A 22,073-nucleotide genomic window follows, 5' to 3' on the forward strand; every position below is an offset into this window, starting at 1 on the left:
TGCCCAAGCCAGAAACCTGCAAGTCATCCTAGGTCCCTGTCTGTCCCTCAGTCCCCACATCCCCCCAGTCACAAAGCCCTCAGGATTGCTTGGACCTGTGTCTCTGTTCCATCCCCAATACCCTCCGTCTCTCACCTAGACCACCCAAAACCCTGGAGCCGTCCTCACCCCCCACAGCCTCCCTCCTGCCACATCAGTTTCCACACGAGCAGCCAGGCTGATGTTTTCTCAAAGATGTCTATGTCCCTGTCACCCACTGTTTAAAACTCCTCTATGGCTCCTCCCTCAGGATGATCCCCAAATCTTTGGGGCAGGGTTGTGAGACCCTTTGGGCCTAGCTCCAGGCAAGCTTCTCAAGTTCTGGCCCCTCTTGAGTCACTTCCTTGCACTGAAGGCCCAATCACATTGTTCCCCGCCCCCTCCCCAAGTGAGGCAGCTCACAGGTGTGCTCAGTTTGTGGACTTGCTGTTGACAGACACCGAACACTTGTTCTGGAATGTTGCATGTCTGCCACGGCTCAGGCTTGTGCATCTGACTCCTCGGAATATCCCCTCCGCCTCCCAGCATTCCCCATTGGCCTGCAGAATTCTCAGACCCCACCATCACGAAGAGCCTTCCCTGCCGCTACCTCCCCGGGACAGTGAGCCTTAGGCCTCTCGTGCTCCCCCAGCCCTCACCAGAGTGGCCATTGCCCAGCGTTGTGGTTATCAATGTGCTTTTCTGTCTCCCCTGCTCACCGAGGGCGGGGACCAAGTTGTGCTCAGCGTTGAAACCCCACCTCCTAGACTGGCATATGGTGGGTGCTTAGTAAATATTTGTGGAAGACAGGACCAAAACAAGTTAAGAGAGAAGAATTTTGTCAAAATCTCTTCTTGGAACATTCATTGATTCAACAAATAAGCAAGCAAAGAGGATGGAGAAAAGCAGGCAGAAGAGAGGCTGAGAGATGCCTGTAGGTCCCTGGGGGCAAGGAGGCTGAGATTCCACATGTGGCCTGAAAAATTGCCACCAAGCCCACGGGAGTTTCTGTGCATTAAGGCATGAAGAAAGAGTCTAATCATCTCAGAGTCGGCCAGATGTGCCTGGTGTTGCCATGACAGCCCCCAGAATTAGGCAGATGTGCTGTGAACATCTTTGGAAAACATCAGGGGACCCCAGAGACTGTATGGCCTGGAGAAGAATAGTTCACACTCAGAAAGGTGGCATGGAAATGCTCAGTGGGGATCATGGGTCGTGTGTAGGATGGTGTCACAGGGACTCCGGGCATCCGGACAAAACGAGGAAACTTGTTACTATCCTCGAGTCTCTCCCGGCAGCCCCTGCCTGCCCTCTAATCCCATGCTCCCTCCCTAGGTGATCAAGCTGGCCTTCGAGGAGTTTGATTTGGAGAGGGGCTATGACACCCTGACGGTCGGGGATGGAGGGCAGGACGGGGACCAGAAAACGGTTCTCTACACGTAAGTGCAGCAGAGCGTGTGGTCGGGAGGGTGGGAGCGCACGTACCTTGGCTAAGCATGGTGGGATGGGCTTGGCAGCTCCTACCTGGTCTCCACACCACACTGCGACCAGCACAGTCATCTTGCTCCCGGTTTCAGGGACAATCCCTCCGTCTCTCTCTACTCCAAGGGAAACAGAGCACTGGCCCAAGTTCCCCCTAGGCGTTCCCAGGAAAAGTGTACAAAATGAGCAGTCGCCTGGGGAGCAGGGAAGTAGAGGTTTTGCATGTGTGTCTGGTGCGTACCACCTGGCTGTCTGCTCCTACGCAGACCCTGCTGCTGCCACCCACCAGTTTTTCCTCAAGGCCAAGTATACATCTGTGGCGGTCTGACTTCAGACAGAGACAATAAAAGTGTTTTGCTAACCTCCCTGGGTGGTTTTGGGGAGTTGGGACCACATGGACATAGCAGTCACATTTTCTGAGCCCAGAGAGGCTAGTATGACATGGTCTAGTCAAGGGAGAGGATAATTACCAGCTGTCCTGAAATCCCGTTGTGTTGGGTCTTGGCTCTTGAGGGCCTTTAGGTCCCTTTTGCCCACCACCATGAAGCAGGATAATGGTCTCGTTCAGGGCACATGGCCCAGCTTCATAGAGACAGACAGGCCTGACCTCATCCATCTCCCCTGACAAAAAGAAGAGGGGATTTCACATATGTTGAGCACCTACTATGTGCCCGGGCACTGTGATGGGAACTTTCGTGTCAGTTACCTCTTTTAATTCCCACAACAGCCCGGTGAGGAAGGTGGTATTATCCCCATTTAACAGGTGGGAAAACTGAGGACCAGTGGTTGTAAAATGGTTGGTGGCAGAGCCAGCTCCTGAGTTCATGGCTTTTGATTTCAGTAAAGGACAGCATCCCATGCCGTACCCTCTCCCAGCTAGGCTAGCTCCAGCCAGACATGCTCTGGCTCGAATGATGGATGAAAAGTGCCCATTCAGTAACAGCTGGCTTGTCTAGCAGCTGGTCTATTCTGGGAGCTTCCCACACCTATCTGGAGAAGATCTTGTCATGATGTTACCCCCTGAGTCAGGTGACATGGTTGGGACCTGGGGTCTCTCAGGAGAAAGGAATGGAATGTGAGTCTAAAGGGCATCTACCCCCCATGCCTATTCCACTGTATTAATCAGGGTTCTCTTAGAAGCAGAACCAATAGACTGTATAGAGACAGAAAGAGTTTTATTATAAGGAATTGGCTCACAAGGTTATGGAACCTGACAAGTTCCAAGATCTGCAGGGTAAGTCAGCAAGCTGGAGACCCAGGGGAGTGACAGTGTAGTTCTAGTGTGAAGGCCGGAGGCTCAGGGCCCAGGAAGAGCTGATGGCTCAGTTCAAGTCCAAGGCAGGGGAAGAAAAAAAAAAAAAAAGCCAACGTTCCAGCTCGAATGCAGGCAGGCAGGCAGGCAGGAAGAATTCTCAGCCTTCGGTTCATTTCAGGCCTTCAGCTGATTGGATGAGGCCCACCCACATTGGGGAGGGCAATCTGCTTACTCACTCTACCAATGTAAGTGTTCATCTCGCCCAGAAATATCCAAAAACACAGACACACCCTGAATAATGTTTGTCCAGATAGCTGGGCATTCCAGGGCCTTGGCAAGTTGACAACATCAACTTAACCATCACACCCACCTCTCCCCTCCCCTTGTGGCATCCCCGTCACTCACCTGCCCTGGTTTGCTCACCTGGATGGTGCATCAGCTCAGTGTGCCCATGAGGCCAGGATCCCACCTTTATTTCCTCCCATAACCCCAGGGTGCTTTGCCATAGAGAGATCCTTAGAACAGCAGAACTGAAAAGACTCTTAGGGATCATATAATTCAATCCCCTCGTTGAACATGGAGTGAAAAGGCCCAGGTAGGCTCAGCCACTTCCCAGCAAAGAATGGCATAGCCCAGGCTGGAACCCAGGTTCTCTGGACCGTCTAGTGTGAGTGAACTCCCAACAAGCTCTGTAGCAGCCCAGGGGCCCTCTCACCTCCCCCAGGTCTCTTTAGGCCAATATCAGCCTCATATCTTCAGGGAAACACATGCCAAGTGGTCGGGCTCTTTGTTGTCCTAATTGGGTCAAACAGGAAAAACAGAGGCTTTCGCTTTCTGCCTTGCTCACTGCCACCCTGGAGTCAGGGGCCACTCTGGCCTGGCCTTAGTCCTTACCTGTTAGAGAATATCAGAGCCCCTAGCCCAGAAATGTCACACGGGTCAGGCTAATGCACCCACTTTGTACCTGTCTTCTCATCTGTACAATGGTGATAACACAATCCCAACCTCACTGAGCTCCTTGGAGCATTAAGTGAGATAATGAATGGGAGTTGTCTCGCTTGGGTAGGTGTCTGGTAAATGTGGGTTGAACCAGAAGTTTCTCTGAGCTCAAACTCTCTTTTTCAGAAAAAAATGGCCCTGAGGTAACAGCTGCTCTTTAAGCCTCACCTCTCCTACTGGAACAGGAAGAGATGTCTCATTGAGACGAATGGCTGAGTCCCAACCAGGGAAATGGGTTTCTGCCTATGTCTTTTATGCAGTACAGTTCACACAAGAGATGGAGGGTTGCAGGGGTGTAGACACCCCTCGATTAGATCTGGTTCCAGCTAGCCCTGTCCCCTGAGCAGGCGGATCTCCCTTGGAGTCCAGGGGTCTGGGCGAGGGAGTCGCAGTTGAGTTCAGGCTCTGCCCGTGGCCGAGGCGGGAGGTGCTGAGTCTCCCAGCACGCAGGGCACACTCTCCTTGGCTCCAGTGTCAGAAACACCACGGGGCTCAGAATTTGCCTGAATGGGCCTGGCCCCTAGATACTCCTTTAGATGTCGTCAGTCCGGCAGTCATTCTGTTGGGGTGCCAGGACTGGGTGCACGCCTCTCAATCTCTCTCTCCTGACAGCCTGACAGGTACGTCAGTTCCGGATCTCATTGTCAGCACCAACCATCAGATGTGGCTCCTGTTCCAGACCGACAGCAGCGGCAGCTCCCTGGGATTCAAGGCCTCTTACGAAGGTAACTGCTCTTGGGAGGCTGATAAACTGGAATCAGATACTTGGGGTCTGGATTGGGAGTCAGCGAGCCCTGGATTCGCATCCTGGTTCTGCTCTGCACGAGCTGTCTCTCCTTAGGCACATTGGAGTGCTTGACCTCTCTGAGCCCCAGCCTCCTTCTGTGTCCAGTGGGTCTCCTGGGTTGTGATTATCTGGGCAAATCACTTAAAATGCTAGACACACAGCACCAGGCACAACCCCAGTTCCATCCCCAATTCATACATGGCGTGTAGAGGTCTTTAAGGGGCCCCGTAAACTTTCTGAGCCTCCTTTATTTTCTATCTTTAGACTGGAGATAGTAGCTTCCCCAGCTGCCCTTTTGGGGTGTCCTAGTGATGAATGACTGGGTGCACAAGGTGAGAGACAGACCCCAGGAGGATCAGACGACAGTGACCTTCATTCCTTGGTGGGAACAGGCATGAAAGGAATGGTAGACTCTGGGGCCCAAGAGATACCACCCTTGTCATCCTTCTGTGCACTTCCATACCTTCTGTTGAACAGCGACTGCTAATGCTGATCCCCACAAAAGGGGAGCAGAGGCCATCCCCCAAGTATCCGTCAAGGCCCCATTAGGTATCAGACCCTAGACCAGCCCTAGGGAACAGATCCTCAGACCCAGGTCCTCGCCGCAAGGGACCGGCACTCCAGCAGTGAGACAGGAGGAAACAGATGAGCGATGACAGGAAGGGAGGGTGCAGCCACCAGAGCCAGTGGGAGCACAGAGGACGGCCATCCTTTCTGGGGCATCGGGAAAGGCCTTATCAAGAAAGGGGGCCTTAGCCTTTAAAATGACACCGCAGCTGCTAGAAAGATAAGAAGGAGAGGAGGAGGAAGAGAAGCTACCCTTCCCCCACCCCCACTCAGAGACCTGCCCGTTCCACAGGAGACTTTGTAGAGGGAGCAGCTCCAAAGGACTCTTATCCTGTTTCGTGTGTTTCACGGCACCACTGGTCTAAAGGTTCTTCCTGTCCCAGGCCCTGTACTCTGTGTGTAAACTGGGCACACAGGACGTGTATGAGTCCCCTTGGACTGCCCTAACAAAGCACCACACAAGGGATGGCTTAGAACCACAGAAATTTATTCTCTCATAGACCTAGAGGCTCCAAGTCCGACTCAAGGTGTCAGCAGGGCCACACTCCCGCTGAGACTCTGGGTAGAATCCTTCCTTGCCTCTTCCTAGTTTCCATGGCGATCCTTCCAGCAATCTTTGGCATTCTTTAGCTGGTAGCTGCAGCACTTCAGTCTGCATCCGTTGTCACATCCCTGTGTGTCTCTCTCCCCTTCTTATAAGGACACCAGTCATAGTGGATGAAGGGCCCAACCGACTCCAGTGTGAGCTCATCTTAAACTTGGTTTCCTCTGCAATGACCCTATCTCCAAACAAAGTCACATTCATAGGTACCAGGGGTTAGGGTTTCAACCTATCTTTTAGGAAAACACGTCAACCCATAACAGGAAGCCAGCCCATATTTCCTGTATTAACACTGTCGTGCCACAATGCCCAGTGGGGTAAGGACAGTGTTCTAAGAATAGGAAGCATGTGTCTAAGTGAGACAGAACAGGCAGAGAACACCTACTGGGGACAAGTGCTGAGTTCAAATCCTGGGCCTGTCACTTCCTAGCTTCCTGGTAAGCCAGGGAGTCTCTTTAGGGCTTGGTTTCTTCCCCTGTGAAATGGAGATAATAATATAACCTAGATCACAGGGCTACTATAAAGATTAAGTTTAGGGAAAGACTGTGGAAAGAAGTGTTGCAAACAGCAAAGCAATGAGTAACTGGGTGCGTACATAGGTAGAGGTACGGGCTCTTCCGGTACAAAAAATTACACACAAGTGGCTGTGGGGCGATGTAAAGAGCACCAGATGAGAAATCAGGAAATTCTGAGTTAGGTCCAGGCTCTGACACTCGCGACTTTGAGAATGGGAATGGAGTTGGACTTGCAGATTCTCAGGTTTCCCCATTTCTGGACTTCCATGGGCGTTCAGCAGTGGATGTTTCCAAAAACGGGGAGGAGTGATCCTGTGTCACCCACAAGCCCTTCATCTGTCCACACTTTACCAGTGGTTCGGATAAGACATACGTCACATGAGCCTGAAAGGGATGCCAGCACACCAGTTAGCATGCAGAAAGACCTCGATGGGAGAGGGCTACGGACTCAATTACCAGGCGCAGATGAAGTGGGAGTCAATACCCAGTCTGTTTCAAGGTTCAAAAAATTAGCTACTAGAATTTATCCCAGGGAGTTAGTGTGCGTCATTCTGTTCTGATCGGGCATCCGAGAACTGAGCGTAGATGTGGGGACCTCAGCTTGAGACAGATAAGAGGAGGACAAAAGTCCAGCCCAGTGAGAAAGGTTAACAATCTCCCGAAGGTTTATTAGGGGGAAAGGTGGACTCAGGAAAGACTTGAGAACTGCGGGCAAATAGTCAAAGGGTTGTTATGTGGGAAAGAGGAATCGGCCTTGTTTGGTGTGATTTCATTGGCAAAGAAAGGGACATACTTTTGCTGAGGGCCTACTATGTGCCAGAACCTTTATGTTCATTATCTTGGGATTTTCAGTAAAAGACTAAGGGTACCCGCAGGGACCACCACGGTGGGATAGGGGACACCGAGCAGGGAGTCTGACCCTGCCTCCATTTCTCCTCTGTCCTGCTCTATTCTTTATAAGGCTTCTTTTAAGAGGGAATTGATAACTAAACACTGGTTTGAAAAGCACTGCTCCATCTCCTTCAGTGCTCACAGCTAGATGACGGCTGCTCTTTTGCACATGAGGGATTAGAGACTCAGAAGGGTGAAGTTCCCTGCCTAGGTCACACAAGTCTCGGGACTTGGCAGAGCCGAGATTCGGCCCCATGTCTCTTTGGCTTCAAAGCCTATGCGTTCCTCCCTATGCTGAGAACCTCCCAAAGTGACAGAATTTCAATTCCTAGAAAACCTTCGTAGAAGCCAAAGCTTGCCCCAATCAAAGGGGCCATATATCATAGGCCCGGATTCCTTGTTTCTAGAGGCTGGGGTTTTGTTCATTGGTTCTTGTCCATTTCTGTCAGCCAGTATGGATTCATCTCCTGTGCTACACTGGGCGCTGGGGTTACAATAACAAGCCACTTAGATGCGGTCTGAAAACGAACACTGTGTGACGGCTGGGCACAGACTAGGTGTCGCAAGACACCTCCTTGGACCCATACCAAATTAGGAAGGGAGTCTGGGTGTTTGGAGATGTCACTGACCCGCAGGGACTGCCTAGGTCCTGCGCACAGAGGCAGCAGGCTCTGTGAAGATAGGATGGACTGTGCCGTGGAATCCCACCTGGTAAATCCCAGCTTGGTCCCAGCTGTGTGACCTTGGGCCTCTCTGAGCCTCAACTCCCCACTCGTAAAATGAAGATAATAATGCTGACGTTATAGGAGTATTGTCCAGAAAGTGAAGCGAGGTCACAGAAAGCTCCTTGCACGGCGCCCAGCATAGAGGCGCCTTCCGCTAGGGGCCGCTAAAGTTCTTCTCCACCCAAACCTTCCATGATTACCACCGGTCTCCACCTGGCGCGTCATCCTCCACTGGCAAGCTTGTGGCTCCATGCCTGTCCTCTCGGTGGCCTGTGCTGGCTCGAATGGACTCTGGTTCTAGATCCTTGCCCCACACTTGCAGTCCTCACCCGGGGCCCTCACTCCGCAGACTGGCTGAGCAATGAGGTGGTTCACTGTGGCCACAGCGTCCGGTGTGGAGGCAGAAATGGCAGAAGGCAGATCCAGGTCACGGGGAGCCCTGAGGCCTCATAAAGAGTTTGCACCTCGTCCAGCAGGAAGAAGGATCAAATGTGGGGATGGCCCTTACCTTTTCCTTCTTGTCCCTCCCACCTTTGAGCTTTTATTTGAGGAGTGAAACCCCTCAGTCTGACTCCTTCATGGTGAGGAGCCTTCTCTCCTGTAAGAAAGGAGGGCAATTGAGGTCCCTGGCATCTGACGTGACCGCGGCCCTTCCCATGCTGCTCTCTGGGCTGCTGTCACCTGCAGCCTCCTGGTTCTCCTCCACTGCTCTGGCCGCTCTCTGACAGCTCCTGCCTGGTTCCTCCCTGCCCTCCAGGGCAGGCACTTCTCAGAGTCTGTCCACAGCCTTCTTCCTCTTTTTCTAGAACCTTCCACAGTTGATCACATCCACTCTCATGGCTTCAACCTCAACCTACACACAGGTGACTTCCAAATCTGTTCCCCACTTGCATTTCAGTGCACCCGTGACACATTGTATATAGCTTTCCCCTCAGGCATCCCAAACCCAGCTCACCTGTATTGGTCTGCTCAGGCTCCCATGACAATACCATAGTCTGGGTGGCTTACCCAGAAATTCATTTTCTCATAATTCTAGGCTAGAAGTCCAAGATTAAGTTTCCATCCGATTCAGTTTTTGGCCTAGACTCTCTTCCTGGCTTGCAGACAGCTGCCTTCTCACATGGCCTTTACTCAGTGTACGCACAGAGAGACAGAGAGAGAGAGAGAGAGAGAGAGAGAGGGAGCATGCTCTGGTTTATATTCTGTAGATCAGGACCCCGGCCTTATGACTTCTTTTAACCTTTATGACTTCCTTAGAGGCCCCATCTCCAAATACAGCCACCCTGGGAACTGGGGCTTCAACATATGAATTTGGGGGGACACAAACATTTGGCCCATAACACCATGGAAAACCAAATTCTTCATCTCCACCCCAACGCCCCTGACCCCACCTTGAAGAACATTCCCGCCATCCATACCTTCCCTTGGCCTCAGCTCCCCCTCTGCTGTCTCCCTCTCCACCTCTGACCCTGACCCCAGATTCTGTCGTCCTCCTCCTGTGACCGCGTCTCCTCTGTCATTGCCATGGCGGAGGCCCTCATTGCCTCACTTAAATGACAGCAGTCCTCGTACCCTGACTCCAGCCCTCTCCCCCACCTCCTCACCCATCTGCCACATGCAGCACAGCCATCTTCCCAGAATCCAAACCTGGCACAGTTCCCTCCTACTTCAAAAACCTTTAATGACAACTTCTCCTTGCTTTTAGAGGAAAGCACAGTCATTTACTTGGCATCCAAGGCTCTCCATGATGGTAATTCCAAGCCACATTCCGGTTCCTATGAATTCATTCTAAGCAGAATTCTACTTTGTTAATCTCTCTAGTCCAAAGGGCCTAGCTCAGTGCCTGCCACACAGCATGTGCTCAGAAAAGCTCACAGAATTAAATTGTAATGACTTTTTGCACAGGATCCATTGGACACCTTTCCTCAGCACCCTCTCAATCCCCTTTTCACCCACTTTACCATCTCCCAGCTTTCAGGTGCCAAGAGCCCCCGCCTTCTCCACTATCTCCATAGGCTTTGGGGTTGGACAAACCCAATCTATAATCGAGCTCTCCCATTGGCTGTGTGCATGATCTTCAGCCAGCCCCTCCGCATCTCTGAGCCTGAGTTTTCTCGCCTGTGTAGAGGGGCTGATAAATGTTTTTCTCACAGGGGTCTTCCGAGGACTCAGTGTAGTGAAGGACCCAGCATAGGGCCTGACATTTAGCAAACACTCCATTAAAAGCCTGCTGCCCTCCCCTGCTCCCCCACCTGTAGCTCCTCTCTCACCTGCACCCACGGCCCAAAGCCTCCGCGCCCTCTTAGCCCTCCTGTTTTCCCAGCTCCTGGCGAATTCCATACAGCATAGACACCTTAGCTCAGGGATGGAAAGGTAGCTGGTATGCAGATATTCCACAGGTGGCATGAGACACCTGAGGGCAGAGACCTTCCCCAGGCTTACCTGGCCCCATCTCAACAATATACCCTCTGCCCCAGTTCAGATACAGAGAAGCTCCCTTGGAGACAGGCAGGTAGCAGGTAGCACTGTATCAACCCTCCCCGCCTTGTTAAAAGTGTAAGCCGCTGAGTGGGAAAAGTGGGAGATTTATTTCCCAGAAATTCTTTCAGTTCTGCTTGTCACAATCCCAGGGCGGGGCGGGGGAGGGGACTCAAGCTCCATCAATAACTGAACACTCTTGAGCGTAGAAATTCAGTCCCCTCCATGGGGACAGCCAGCTGAAGGAAATGCATTCATAGTTACAATTGCTTTGCTTCCCAGTAGAAAAAGAAATATTTAAGGCACAGGCAATTAGCACTTACTAGAAACATTATAAAATTACATACAACTTGTTAACAAGCTTTAGCATCAATCTGGGAGCCTTCTTGCTTCCTGACTTGGAGCCTGGAACCTGGCAGGCTAGTGCCGAACCTGGGAGGCTGACCCAGGGAAGGAAGGAGCTGGCACCCTGACCCTGGAGATGGGGAGGAGCAGGGCGGTACAGACTGTGCAGAAAGGATGCTCGACAGACCAGGGGACTCATGCTGGACATGGGTGCTCGGGGCATTCAATACGACCCAGGCCCCTATTTTGTGTTGCAGACACTGTTTGGGACGTTGGGGCCACAAGGACAACAAGAGAGCCTGTGCCTTCACCTAAGTCATAGTCTGCCTTTACTAGAGTCCAGGAAGGGCAAGAAGATGAGAAAGATCAAAGAGAGGCAGCTAACCTTGCTGGAGGGCGTCAGGGAGGGCTTCCTGGAGGAGCTGGTGTCCGAAACTGAGACTTGCTCAAAGGATGAGAAGGGGTTAGTTAGGCATCCCTGAGAGGGAGAACAGGTTGGCTTAGGAAGCTGACATGTGCGTAGGGTTGAAGCTAAACCCTGCTCGGAAGTAAAGTTTGAGAGCAAGTAGGGAGAAGGTGGGCAAGACGCCCTCTGTCGGCAGTGCCTCTATCCCCTTCTGCTGGGCACAGGTGAGCCTCCTGAAAGGTGCCATTGGAGCTGGGATGGAAAGGAGGCCAAGGGCAGCAGACCGGCATCATTGACTCCACTCCTTTCCAGACACTGCCTGTCCTCCTGTCAGAATGTCAAACACGTGACCATTTTCAGCCCAACTCTGCTCTTTTCAGGACACCTCTTCTTCTTGTTGTTTCATCCCCATAAGCTTAGAGGACCAACCTAACATCAGCCAAGAATGGCGTCAGGCATGTTCCAAAGACACTCACTGAGTTCCCATGATACCTTTAAAGCTTTCCCAGGCGCTGGGAGCTAGAGTTTACCTGGATCCAGGCAGCAGCTGCCTCCTCTCAGGAAAACCCAGAGGGACCCATTCTGTGCCCGTGTGTCCTGGCCCTTGGGAGCGGAGTGGCAAACAACAGAGGATGCTGTAGCATTAAAATTTGGCAGGAAATAATTTGTCACTGAAATGTACTCTCCAAATACATGGGCTTTTGCAAATGACAAGCTCCAGTTTGGGGCTAATGCAGACAGCTTGGGGGCACTACATATATGCCTTTTCCCAGCCTCCTTCAGCCTGTGACATACCCAGGACCGTGCTGTGGGGGAAGGAGATGGGGAGGGAAACTGTCACCCACCTTATCCACCCACACCTCCATCCTGTTCATGGAAATCGTGTGCAGAGAGCGGTGCACAAATACCCAGAAACACACAGACAGATGTACCGCGTCTTGGCTCCCGTGCACGTCCCATCATCACCAGTGAGAAAGTGGAGTGGGATGTGGTTCTACAGAAATCCATGAGATCCGGGAATGCCCAGAGGTCATCTTTATGCACGCAGAGATGTCCTGGTGACGCTCCAGGATTTTGTGCCTATTAAAAAATGGATCGGTGGTGCTTAGTATGCATAAGACTGGGCTTGGTTCTAGGGACACATCCTTTCTGCTCTCTAGAGAGTGTCATCCAACCCCAGCTTTGAGGAACTGACAACATACAAGAGACAGAAGAAACAACGTCTCGGTCCTTGAACTAGGCTCTCCTTTCGGGCCTCTTCCTTCTTCACCATCACTTTCCGTCACATTGAATTTCAAACTGTTCTCCAGACATGACACTCTCTTCCTTTATTTCTTTTTTCCTGCTGTTTTCCTTTCATCCTTCACTCCCTCTTGCCCTCATCATTCCTCGAGCATGTATTGAATGCCTCCTCTCTACCTTGCGCTTTGCTAGAAGTTGGAAGTAGGGACATTTCAGAACTCTTGTCTTGGTCCTCGAGAAACTTCTCGTTTAACAGGAAGAAGCATATGCCAGTAACTGGAGCAGAGCAGTGATAGCAGAAAATTGCCTGAAAGGGCCCCGGAGTGAGAGAGCGAGAGCTCCGAGGTCAGCCTGGACCATCCAAGGGGAGGTCTCAGGCTGGGAAGCACTTGCACTGTCACCAAAAGATGACGCTTTGTCTGGCAGACAAGCAGGGGGTGTTCATTCAGGAAGAGAGGACAGCAGGTGCCAAGTGAGAGCCATGTGAGAGCCGGCTGGGCTCTGCCAACAACAGGACAAAAACGACAATGAGGAAACACCTGCTGGTTACTGGTTACGTGCCACGTGCTGGACGTTTCAACAATTGTCTTACGTACATAAATAAGCTCAGTCAATCCTCAAAACAGCCCTGTAAGGTAGGCGTTATTATTACCACTTCCCTTTCGCAAATTACAAAACTAGGACCCAGAGAGAATGCGTTCAAGGTCCACGACTTAGCACAGAGGCAGGATTTAGCCAGGACTTTCTGACCCCAGAGCCCTCGCTTGTCGCCATCACACCATCTTGCCTCCCTACAGGTCGCTAGGTTTTGTAGTGTGTGAATCTCAAGGTCACTGATGGCCGAAGACCAGGCTGGGGTGGGAGGGGCTAGGCAAAGGCCCTGCCGTGCCCAGGAGTGAGGGTGTTCATGTGTGGACTTTAGGAAGGCAGGAAAGAACCAATGAACAGGACACAGTCACGACTGCATTTGATTTCTAAGCGACCTCGCACTGCTTTGCAGGGTACAGCAGAGAGGGAGGAGGCAGGGGACCAGGTCTTGCCGGGTGCCGCCACCCAGGTGAGATACTGGGAGTAGTGGACTAAGGCAGTGAGAGAAAGGATGGGGAGCAGAGCTGAGCACCTTTGCAGGAGGAGGAGGAGGAGCCACAGGAGGTGGGTAGTGAGGACTGTGTGTGGGGAGGGGAAGGCGGAACCCAGGCTGAGTCCGTGTCTGGCTGGGGCGACCTCCGTGAAGCTCCTCTCAGCCCGAGGCCTGAGCTGCCTCCTCTGCTCTCCCCAAGGGCCACGCCTCCTCTCTGGCCCTCATCATTTACATTGTAATTATTTCTATACCCACCTGACTGAGTTCTCCAAGGGCAGGGTCATGGGTCCTGCAGCTATTTCGTGAGCTCTGAACATGGCATTTGGCGCAGTTTCCATGCAAAAAACATTAGCGGACCTCACACACTAAACAACATTCTCAGTGTCCCAGGCACGGTGTTGAGTTCTGAGTGCACAATGATCAACGACACATCATCAGCGCCCACCTTCATAGGACAGACATTCCAGTGGGTGGGGAGACGAGAAACAAGGCCAAAGGGGTGGAGCTGGTGAAAGAGGGAAGAGGCAAGTGAGCTCCCCGGGGGCAGAGATGTTTGTCCTTGGTTGCCACTGCTATAGCCCCAAGGTCTAGAACGGTAACTAGTAAAATAAACAGATGAGTGCTTACAAAAGGCTATCAGTGCTCTGAAGGAAAAGAATGAGGTTCCAAGAGAGAAAAGTCAAGGAGAAATAGCTAAGCTTCAGGGTCAGGGAAAGCACCTTTGAGAAGGTGCCCTCTTAAGCTACAGTCTGTAGCGTGAGGAGCTGGCCATGTGAACCAGGAGAGGTGAGGAAGCGACGGCCCAGGGTGAGGGGACAGTGAATAAATGAAGGAAGAAATGAAGTGCCACCCATTTGGAAAAGAAGCAGATTGCAGCCCAAGCTCGGGACGCCCTTCCCCCTCTGCCTTTCTTGGAGCCGATCAAATAGTGAATTTATAGAGACACACGATGCAGTTCCCTCTGTGCAGACGTTGTCATAAAAGAGGATTTCAATTTGGTATTAGGAATTGAAAAACCTGGTGAGAAGACAGTGAGGCTGATCACAGACGATAGAAACAGAACAGCCGAGAAAGGGGAAAGCAAATACACTGAGCAGCATAGCCCAGTCACAACGGAATTCAGAGCCGTCTTTGAAGCACTCATCTTGTGTTTCCCAGCTCGCTTTTGGTAGGCAAAGGGGAGTGGGGGGGGGGGAACATTATAAGATGGAATTATATTAAACCAGATAACAGGAAATTGCAGGTATGATTGTCTCCAAGTCGCAATTTGATTTATCCATTTGCAGTTCTGGACCCTGACATCACACTTGGTCAGCACCTGACCAGGAGGGTCAAGGCCAAACGTCTTTCAGGCAGGGCAGTGGAGCACAGGGAGTCCTCTGCAGAAAGGCAGCGGACCTGGGTCCCTGTGTTCCCAGAAGGAGTTGACACTGGGCTTGGAGAGAAGGCCCAGACCAGGACAAGGGGCATCGAGGGGACAGAAACCAGCCATCAGCCCCCTCTGCCTCCCTGGAAGGAGTGCCCCGAACTCAAACCACCCTCCTCTGTTCTCCCCCTCCACCCAACCCTGGCTCAGTGGTCTCCATATCCCCTTCTCCAATGCCTTGGACGTCTTTACCAAATACCCCCTTAAACCTGACTCCTCCTTGAGGGCACCATGACCCAGTAACTCTTGTCCCGAGACCCCATGAACCTCCATTTGAGAGGTGGGCTCATGGGCTCACTCTCCAGTGCTACTCCACCTCTGTGCAAACCCCTTCTCCTTCGACCTCATGCTGTCTCCACCTCTGCCGCTTTCTATCCCTCCTCGTCCATGTCATCAACCTCTCCCTCTCTCCTCCAAGCCTTGCCATCACCTTGCCTCCCCGTTTCCTGACGTGCTCTCTTGCTTTCAGGGCACCCCACTCTGGCTGCAGCCAGACCTTGTTCTCCAGCACCTCTGACGCCTTAACTTCACCCGTCTGCTTTACGACCCTTTGTCCCTTCGGCTCTTACACTCATTACTCCCCCTGCCCTTGACCTCTTGATTCTCCATCCTCTCCTGCTCGCCTCACTTCTTTCCTCCTTTAGCCTAAGCTCCTTGGAGAACTCTCCAGCCATTCTCTTCACAACAGCCTTAAATCCTTGCCCCATTGGCCTTCCATTTCTCTAAAGCCAGCCTCACCCCTCAGTCAGTCCTGCTGCCCTTTTCCACTCCCACATGCACCAAGTTACCGGGGGCTTCAGGGATGAGTCACACAGCCCTGCTCGTGGTACCCCTGTAAATGAGCCACCTCCGCCCTCCGTGGGCCCCAGAGATGCATAGCAATTCATCCAGCCATGATTTCCCCTTCTGCAGAGGATTGTTTCAGATGTTCCTGTCCATGTTAAATCCTTTTCCTCCCGGCTGGTCCATCACCTTCAACAAAGACCATGACGTCCTCCTCCACGTAGAAAATGGAGCCTGTGTCAGCACAGGATCTCCTGCAGCCTCCCGCGATCCCACCTGAAAGCTCGCTGTAATCACCTCTTCCCTGTTCCCTGCTAGAGGCCCCTCAGGCCAGCCCCCCAGCGTGCTCTGGGTCCCATGGCTCCTGCCTTCTCCGGAGCCTCGTGCTGTCATTCCCCATTTCTCCTCCATGTCTTCAGTTAACAATATCTCTCGTTCTCTCTATTTCTATCTATCTGTCTCTATCTCTATTTCTATCTCTACCTCTTCGTCCTTAGCATTTAAGATGGTTTCTCCCATCGTAAAAATATTTTTAAACTGCCCCCCTCATGGCCATACTCTTCATGGGTTACCACCTAACTTCTCTCTGTTCTCACAAATGGCATGACGTCCTTCCTGTTAATTCTGAATAATATTTTATTGTATACACACACACACACACACACACACACGCACGCACTACTCTTTCTTCGTGCATTCATCCATCCACAGACACTTAGGTCGTTTCCATGTCTTGGCTATTGTAAATCAATCTCACTTATCTTTTTACCAGCTCATTCCTGCACAGCCTCCAGGCCTCAGATTAGACATCACCTCCTCTAAGAAGCCTTCCCTAATGTCAGGGCTATGAGTAGGATTAGGTGAGAAAGGGACTCACCTTGGGTGTAAAATTTAAGGGAAGTAGAGAAGGCCAAAAATCTCAATAATTAAAATAAATAATATTTCAATGCAATATTTTTTAAAAACCAAAGTGAACGCAAAATATCTGTGATAACAAATGTCAACATTTTAAATGACAGCAGTCTCTGATGGCCAGGACTAGGGTCAGGCAGATGAGGTGAGTCGTGCAAGCGCTGGTTGGTCCTGGTCTTTATTAAGTTTTGATATTTTTTTATGCTGGATTTGATTTCTATGCATTAATTTTGATTTTCTAAAAATATTGCACTAAGATACTGTCTCAATCGCAGGGTTTTTTATGCCCCCTAAAATTTTGTGCCCAAGGTTAGTGCCTCACCCCTTGCACCCTGTTCCCAGCCCCACCTTCCAAGTTTGAGTTAGGTGCCCTTTCTGGGCACTTCCACAGCACGAATCACCCTGTGTCATAAATATCTGTCTCCTTGTCTGTGTCATGACTAGACTGTCCTGTCCCTGAGAGCAGAGCCCATACCCAGATCTCAAGTGTCCAGCACAGGGACTGGCACACAGCAGTTCTTTAGGTCACACTGACAGCAGAAGCAATTGGGCGGGTGTGTGCCTGTGGGAAGGGCTGTGCCTACACAGTGAGGAGCACTGGCTAGATTCCTTCCTCCCTCGAAGGGCACTGGTTCTCTTGAGCTGATCACACCCTCAGATTAGCTGCTGAGGGCAGGGACATCAGAAGGTGTATCCCACATTTATATCTTCTACAACATGGTGGGGCTCCCTAGGAAACATCAAATCTGGGTCCTGTCCTGAGCAGTAGGATCCAGCTCTGTCTTTAAACACTGGGTAACTGTCACCAGGTCTCAGAATGCCTGCAGGGATGGTCTTTGCCAGGGCCTCACACCCCAGAGAGAGCACGTTTGGGGATCCCTGGAAGGAGGGGGGCCTTGCTGCTTGCGTCTCCAGGTTCACTTGTCGCAGGGGCCCCTTCTTCCTTCCCTTTAGATCCCCTGGAGCTCTGGGACCTGGACCAAAGGGCCACCTTCCCAGGAACCCTTCAGTGCATACCCTCCCCCGGCCCTGGCAGGAGGAAAGCCAGCTTCGGAGGCGGGTTCAGGTGTGCTCTCAGCAGGTGTGTGTGTAGAGGGTGAGGCCAAGGGGATGAGAAGTGGGTGAGCTGATCTGTACTTGAGTCCTTAGACCTGGCACGTGGCATGGTCACACAGATCCCCTCCGTTCCCCCCACACCCAAGGACCCTAGATGTTTGGTTTAGATCACACACACACACACAATCCCAGCTATAGCATGTGTGGTCTACCAGCTCTCAGCAGAGGGTTGGAGGCCTCGGTTTGGAGGTAATGTGAATGTGACAGTCACGTATCTGTCTATAAGGCAGTACGTGGGGCTAGCCTGATCGGCTCACGGAAGCCCAACAGCTGTGGTAAGAAAGCTTTTGCAGAATTATTCCTGTTAGGCCACACGTGGCAACTTCAGAGACTACGGCTCCTGACAAGTGTCTACAAAAAAACCAGGGTCCCTTTGCCTGACAAGCCTGGGAAAGTGTCCAAAAAATGTCCCATTATTCCAGCCTGCTCTCTCCCAAATCATAGGACTCTTACAGTCCTCACCTCGCCATCTGTCACTTCATTCATTATTCCCTGTCTTCCCCACAGGGTGCCTCCCTCCCTGGGAACAGAGCCCCTCCTCCTCCCCTTCCTCTCCCTCCCCTCCCATCCCTCCCATCTCCTCCACCCTCATCTCTCATAGCACCAAACACAAGGCTGGTGGAAGTGGGGATGACTGGAGGAAACTCGGGGCTCAGCCAGGACAGACTCCTTTCCAGAAGTGTCTGGGTCCGGACTGACTCTCCCGTGGGATAGCCCATTCCTCATGCCCCCCTAAGCCCAGGCCCCAGAGCTGTCTCAGGGAACCCACTCTGTGTCTGATTCGCCACCGTTGAATCAAATGAACTTAAAAGCTGACCTAATGAATCATTTGTTTCATTTTACCTGCTACCATCGCAAATTGAATTTAAAAAAAAAAAACCAAATACCTTCGTGAAAGTGTTTCCATATCAGCAAGCAGCGAATATTGATTCTCCCTTAACCTCTGGTTTGGGGAAAGGCAGGCAGCAAAGCCTCGGCCGCCTTCTGGTCTTGTGCTCGCCTTTGCTGCTCTGAAATGGGTTGCGCCTAAGATCTATCGAGTGGCGTTAGTAATGTGAATGCACAGTCAAGTTCAGTAAAGAAGTCCCTCAAATTTTGGGACTCATTAGTGGGTGGGACAGGTATCCCACAAAGAATGCAGACCCACCTTCCCAGAATGAGAATGTCCAAGTGCCTAGAACACCCATGGGCACACAGAGCCTCAGACATTTGATAGCTGGAAGGCCCATTTCGCCTAGGATGCTGTGTTTCAACGGGACATTTCAGGATTTCTCATTTGAGGTCCTACCTGCGTCACTCTGAGCACTGACTCTTCATGGCAGAGGAGCTGCAGAGCATGTCACCTGGACGTCCAGCTCCACGAGAGGAATAAGTCACCTTTTGTGTCTGTGTTCTCGTCTTCCTGTCTTTCAGAGATCGAGCAGGGCAGCTGCGGGGATCCCGGCGTACCCGCCTATGGCCGCAGGGAAGGCTCCCGCTTTCGCCACGGTGATACACTCAAGTTTGAGTGCCAGCCTGCCTTTGAGCTGGTGGGGCAGAAGGCAATCACGTGCCAAAAGAATAACCAGTGGTCGGCTAAGAAGCCAGGCTGTGTGTGTAAGTGAGCGGGAGGGAGGCCACTTTGGGGTGTCCACCGAGAGGCAGGGGGCCCATTTCCTAGCTAACCCAGGGGCCCCGTCCTTGGGAACCTTGCAGATCATAACAACAGCTTCACCCTGGTTGGTTTCTTCTATTCTTCACAACGTTGCTGGTTGGTCCTCGTTGCGGGCAGTAATGTAGACTAGCACTGAGAGTGATTGCTCTTGACATTCGGGAACCTTCTTCAAAGCCGTCTTACCCTCCCTGGTGATGCCAGAGAGCAAGGTAGAGGCCCCTGGGGCTTGGTGCACCAAGCTGCGATCCAGACATTCCCTCCTCACCCCTGTTGCCGCCAGTGACTCCAGCTAGTGAAGCCAAAGTGGAGAGGGTTGGCAAGTTTGTAAGGTTGTAGACTGTACCCGCCTCTGGGTGCTGGGGGAAACCGTGGCCTTGCTTACGCAGGGATGAAGATTGAGCTGTCTTTGGATTGTTGGTCTTTGGGGGAAGGGTTGGAGTTGAGTGCTGTGTTCTACAGAGGTACCTTCCTTCCTCGTAGGTGGTATGGCCATTCTTTTGGTGCAAATAATACTTGAAGTCCAGTGGGTTTGGCAAGTGTGAGGGGGCTGTGTGTAGCTAAGGGTGGAGCAGGCTTGCTCTCTGTGGAGAAATCAAAGGTTCCAGCTTCTCTGGGCTGTCACCTTCCTTCTCCCAACCCTCGCCACCCAACCTTCTCAGTGTCTTTCAATCTGCTTCTCTGAGGGAAGAGCAGACAGCCTGACTCTCTGCCCCTGTCTCCCACATCGACGGGCTTCTCGGGGCCTCTGAGTGCCGAATACTAGAGAATGGTGGCCCCTTGGGGCTGGGGGAGGGAATAACCTGGGAGATTATAAAGGAACATCAGTGTTGACTGAGAGTTTGGTGTATGAGTTGGTGAGTTGGGTCACATCACAGTGATTATACTTTTCAAACAAAAAAAAATCACTTTGTTTGGTTTGACAAAGCATTTTTGATGACTTGTGAGTTTATGTAAAAATTCTTGCAGAGGTTTAAAGATCAAATCGTTCTTAGATACACATTAAACAAATCACCCTTATTGAAAATAATACACTTCATGAAATCTACCCATCTCTGTGGCCTGACGCAGCTAGAATGCTATGCCTGAGAGTGTTTGCCTTGTAGCACTCTGGGCTCCAAGGGGACCTGGAGGGGCAGAGAAGTGAGCAGGGAGCAGCTCAGAGAACGCAGGAACAAAGGGTCCAAGCCCAGGCGGGAGCGGGTAGATGGAGTGGAGCTCTGCAGGGCAGGTTGGAGGCGGGGCCTCAGAAGGTAACGGTACAGGCTGTGAGCGCCTCAGGTACCTCAGGGGGCATCATCTCTGAAATCCATCTACATAAAACGAAGCAGGGAGAACTGGAAAGGGTTGGGCCTCTGGGGCAGAGAGCTGGTAGGAATGAAGTAGGTATGAACCATCAGCTATTTCGGAGCAGGATAAAGTCCCCCGCCCCACACACAAAATGCCACCCTGGGGGGCTGTCACTCAAGTCCTCCCAGAATTTGCCTGACCCTTTGGCTCTTAGGCGTAGTTAAAGGAGACCTTTCTAGAACCTTCAGTAAGGGCAGAAGACCATGAAGTGCTGCTGGCAGCCTCCAGTGAGCTGGGCACTGCTAGCCACCAGCTGAGAAGAAGAGAACAGGGCAGTCCTGGCACATATCAAGCGATGCTCTCTGTGGTTTAAAATAAGGAAGAGGAGTGTGGGGCTTACTGATGAGGTCTGGGAAGCCGGTCCTCGGGTTGGCGGGTAGCGGCATGGCATTTCTTCTTCTGGATGATTCTGGGATACAGAGGGGTGGTGTCCCCAAGGCATTCCCATCACTCAGGTTTTCTGGTCATTTGGATGTAACAGAGCCCAGCTTAAGTCTCAGGGATGCTGGCTTCGGTGGAGGAGGCCAGAGAGCACCAGCTGGCCCATGCCTTTGCACCACACAGCAAGGTTGCATTTGTATTCTGTGAAGGTGAGGGAACGCCATCTGTCAGCTCTCTACTGAGTACCCAGCTTCAGCTGATGCTCTAGGCTTTGCCCTCAGGGAGCGCACAGTCTAATGGGTGGTGAAAAGTGGCGATAAGAAAGTCTTGGTGCACTGCGGTAACTTTGGAGACGTGTTTCTCTGTCCTAGGTCAGGTTCACGACTGTGGCCAGCACATCTTCTCTCTGGATTTTGGTTTACTAATCCACCCAAGAGGGGAGCACTCCAACCTGGCTCCAAAAATCCTAAGCCTCTACGATCACATTTACAGAAGAGATAACTATGACTTGAACGGTTCTCACATTTTCCACAATATAAATGCTTGGAAACCCCTTCCCAAAGTGGATCATTGACACAGCAGGCCACACTTTGATTGAGGGATAATGTTCAATGTTGGTGGTCTGCTCCTGACCCCAGCTCAAGTATTGGGGTGTCGGAAAAGTCATGACGCATTTTTGCAAAGTGAAAACATAGAAAAAATACGTCATGACTTTTCTGACAACCCAGTATATCATAGTGCGTGGTCGACGGAAAAGGGACAACACCTGTAAGCATCTGTAAAAATACAAACTAGCTCAGCCAGCCTCTATGTTTTATCAAGCGGTCATATGTAAATACAAGACCACACCTAGCAAAAGTCAGCTTAAGTGTCCTCAATTTTACCACACATTATTGTGACATTAGTCACAATAAATATTAATGCGATACTTATCAAACAATACCGTTCTTTTCTTCTGAGAATCAAGAAGGGAGTTGGGGACATATTTTGATGGCTCAAATTCCTTTGAACAGTTGTCCAAAAAAGTGCAAAGCAGCGCACTGTTCTTCTCTTGAAACATTT

At 51.5% G+C, this 22,073-nt stretch overlaps 1 protein-coding gene across 1 annotated transcript in view; it reads left to right on the forward strand.

The window, feature by feature from the left end:
- The window catches only part of CSMD2 (CUB and Sushi multiple domains 2), a 634,343-nt gene that overhangs the window by 365,691 nt on the left and 246,579 nt on the right, over positions 1-22,073 (forward strand). Inside the window, exons 10-12 of the mRNA XM_019657596.1 lie at positions 1,354-1,457; positions 4,367-4,479; positions 19,043-19,225. Coding sequence (XP_019513141.1) covers positions 1,354-1,457; positions 4,367-4,479; positions 19,043-19,225 — 400 coding nt within the window. The remainder of the gene's footprint in view (positions 1-1,353; positions 1,458-4,366; positions 4,480-19,042; positions 19,226-22,073) is intronic.

The sequence above is a fragment of the Hipposideros armiger genome, unplaced genomic scaffold (genome assembly GCF_001890085.2).
Source record: "Hipposideros armiger isolate ML-2016 unplaced genomic scaffold, ASM189008v1 scaffold_10, whole genome shotgun sequence".
NCBI lineage: Eukaryota > Metazoa > Chordata > Mammalia > Chiroptera > Hipposideridae > Hipposideros > Hipposideros armiger.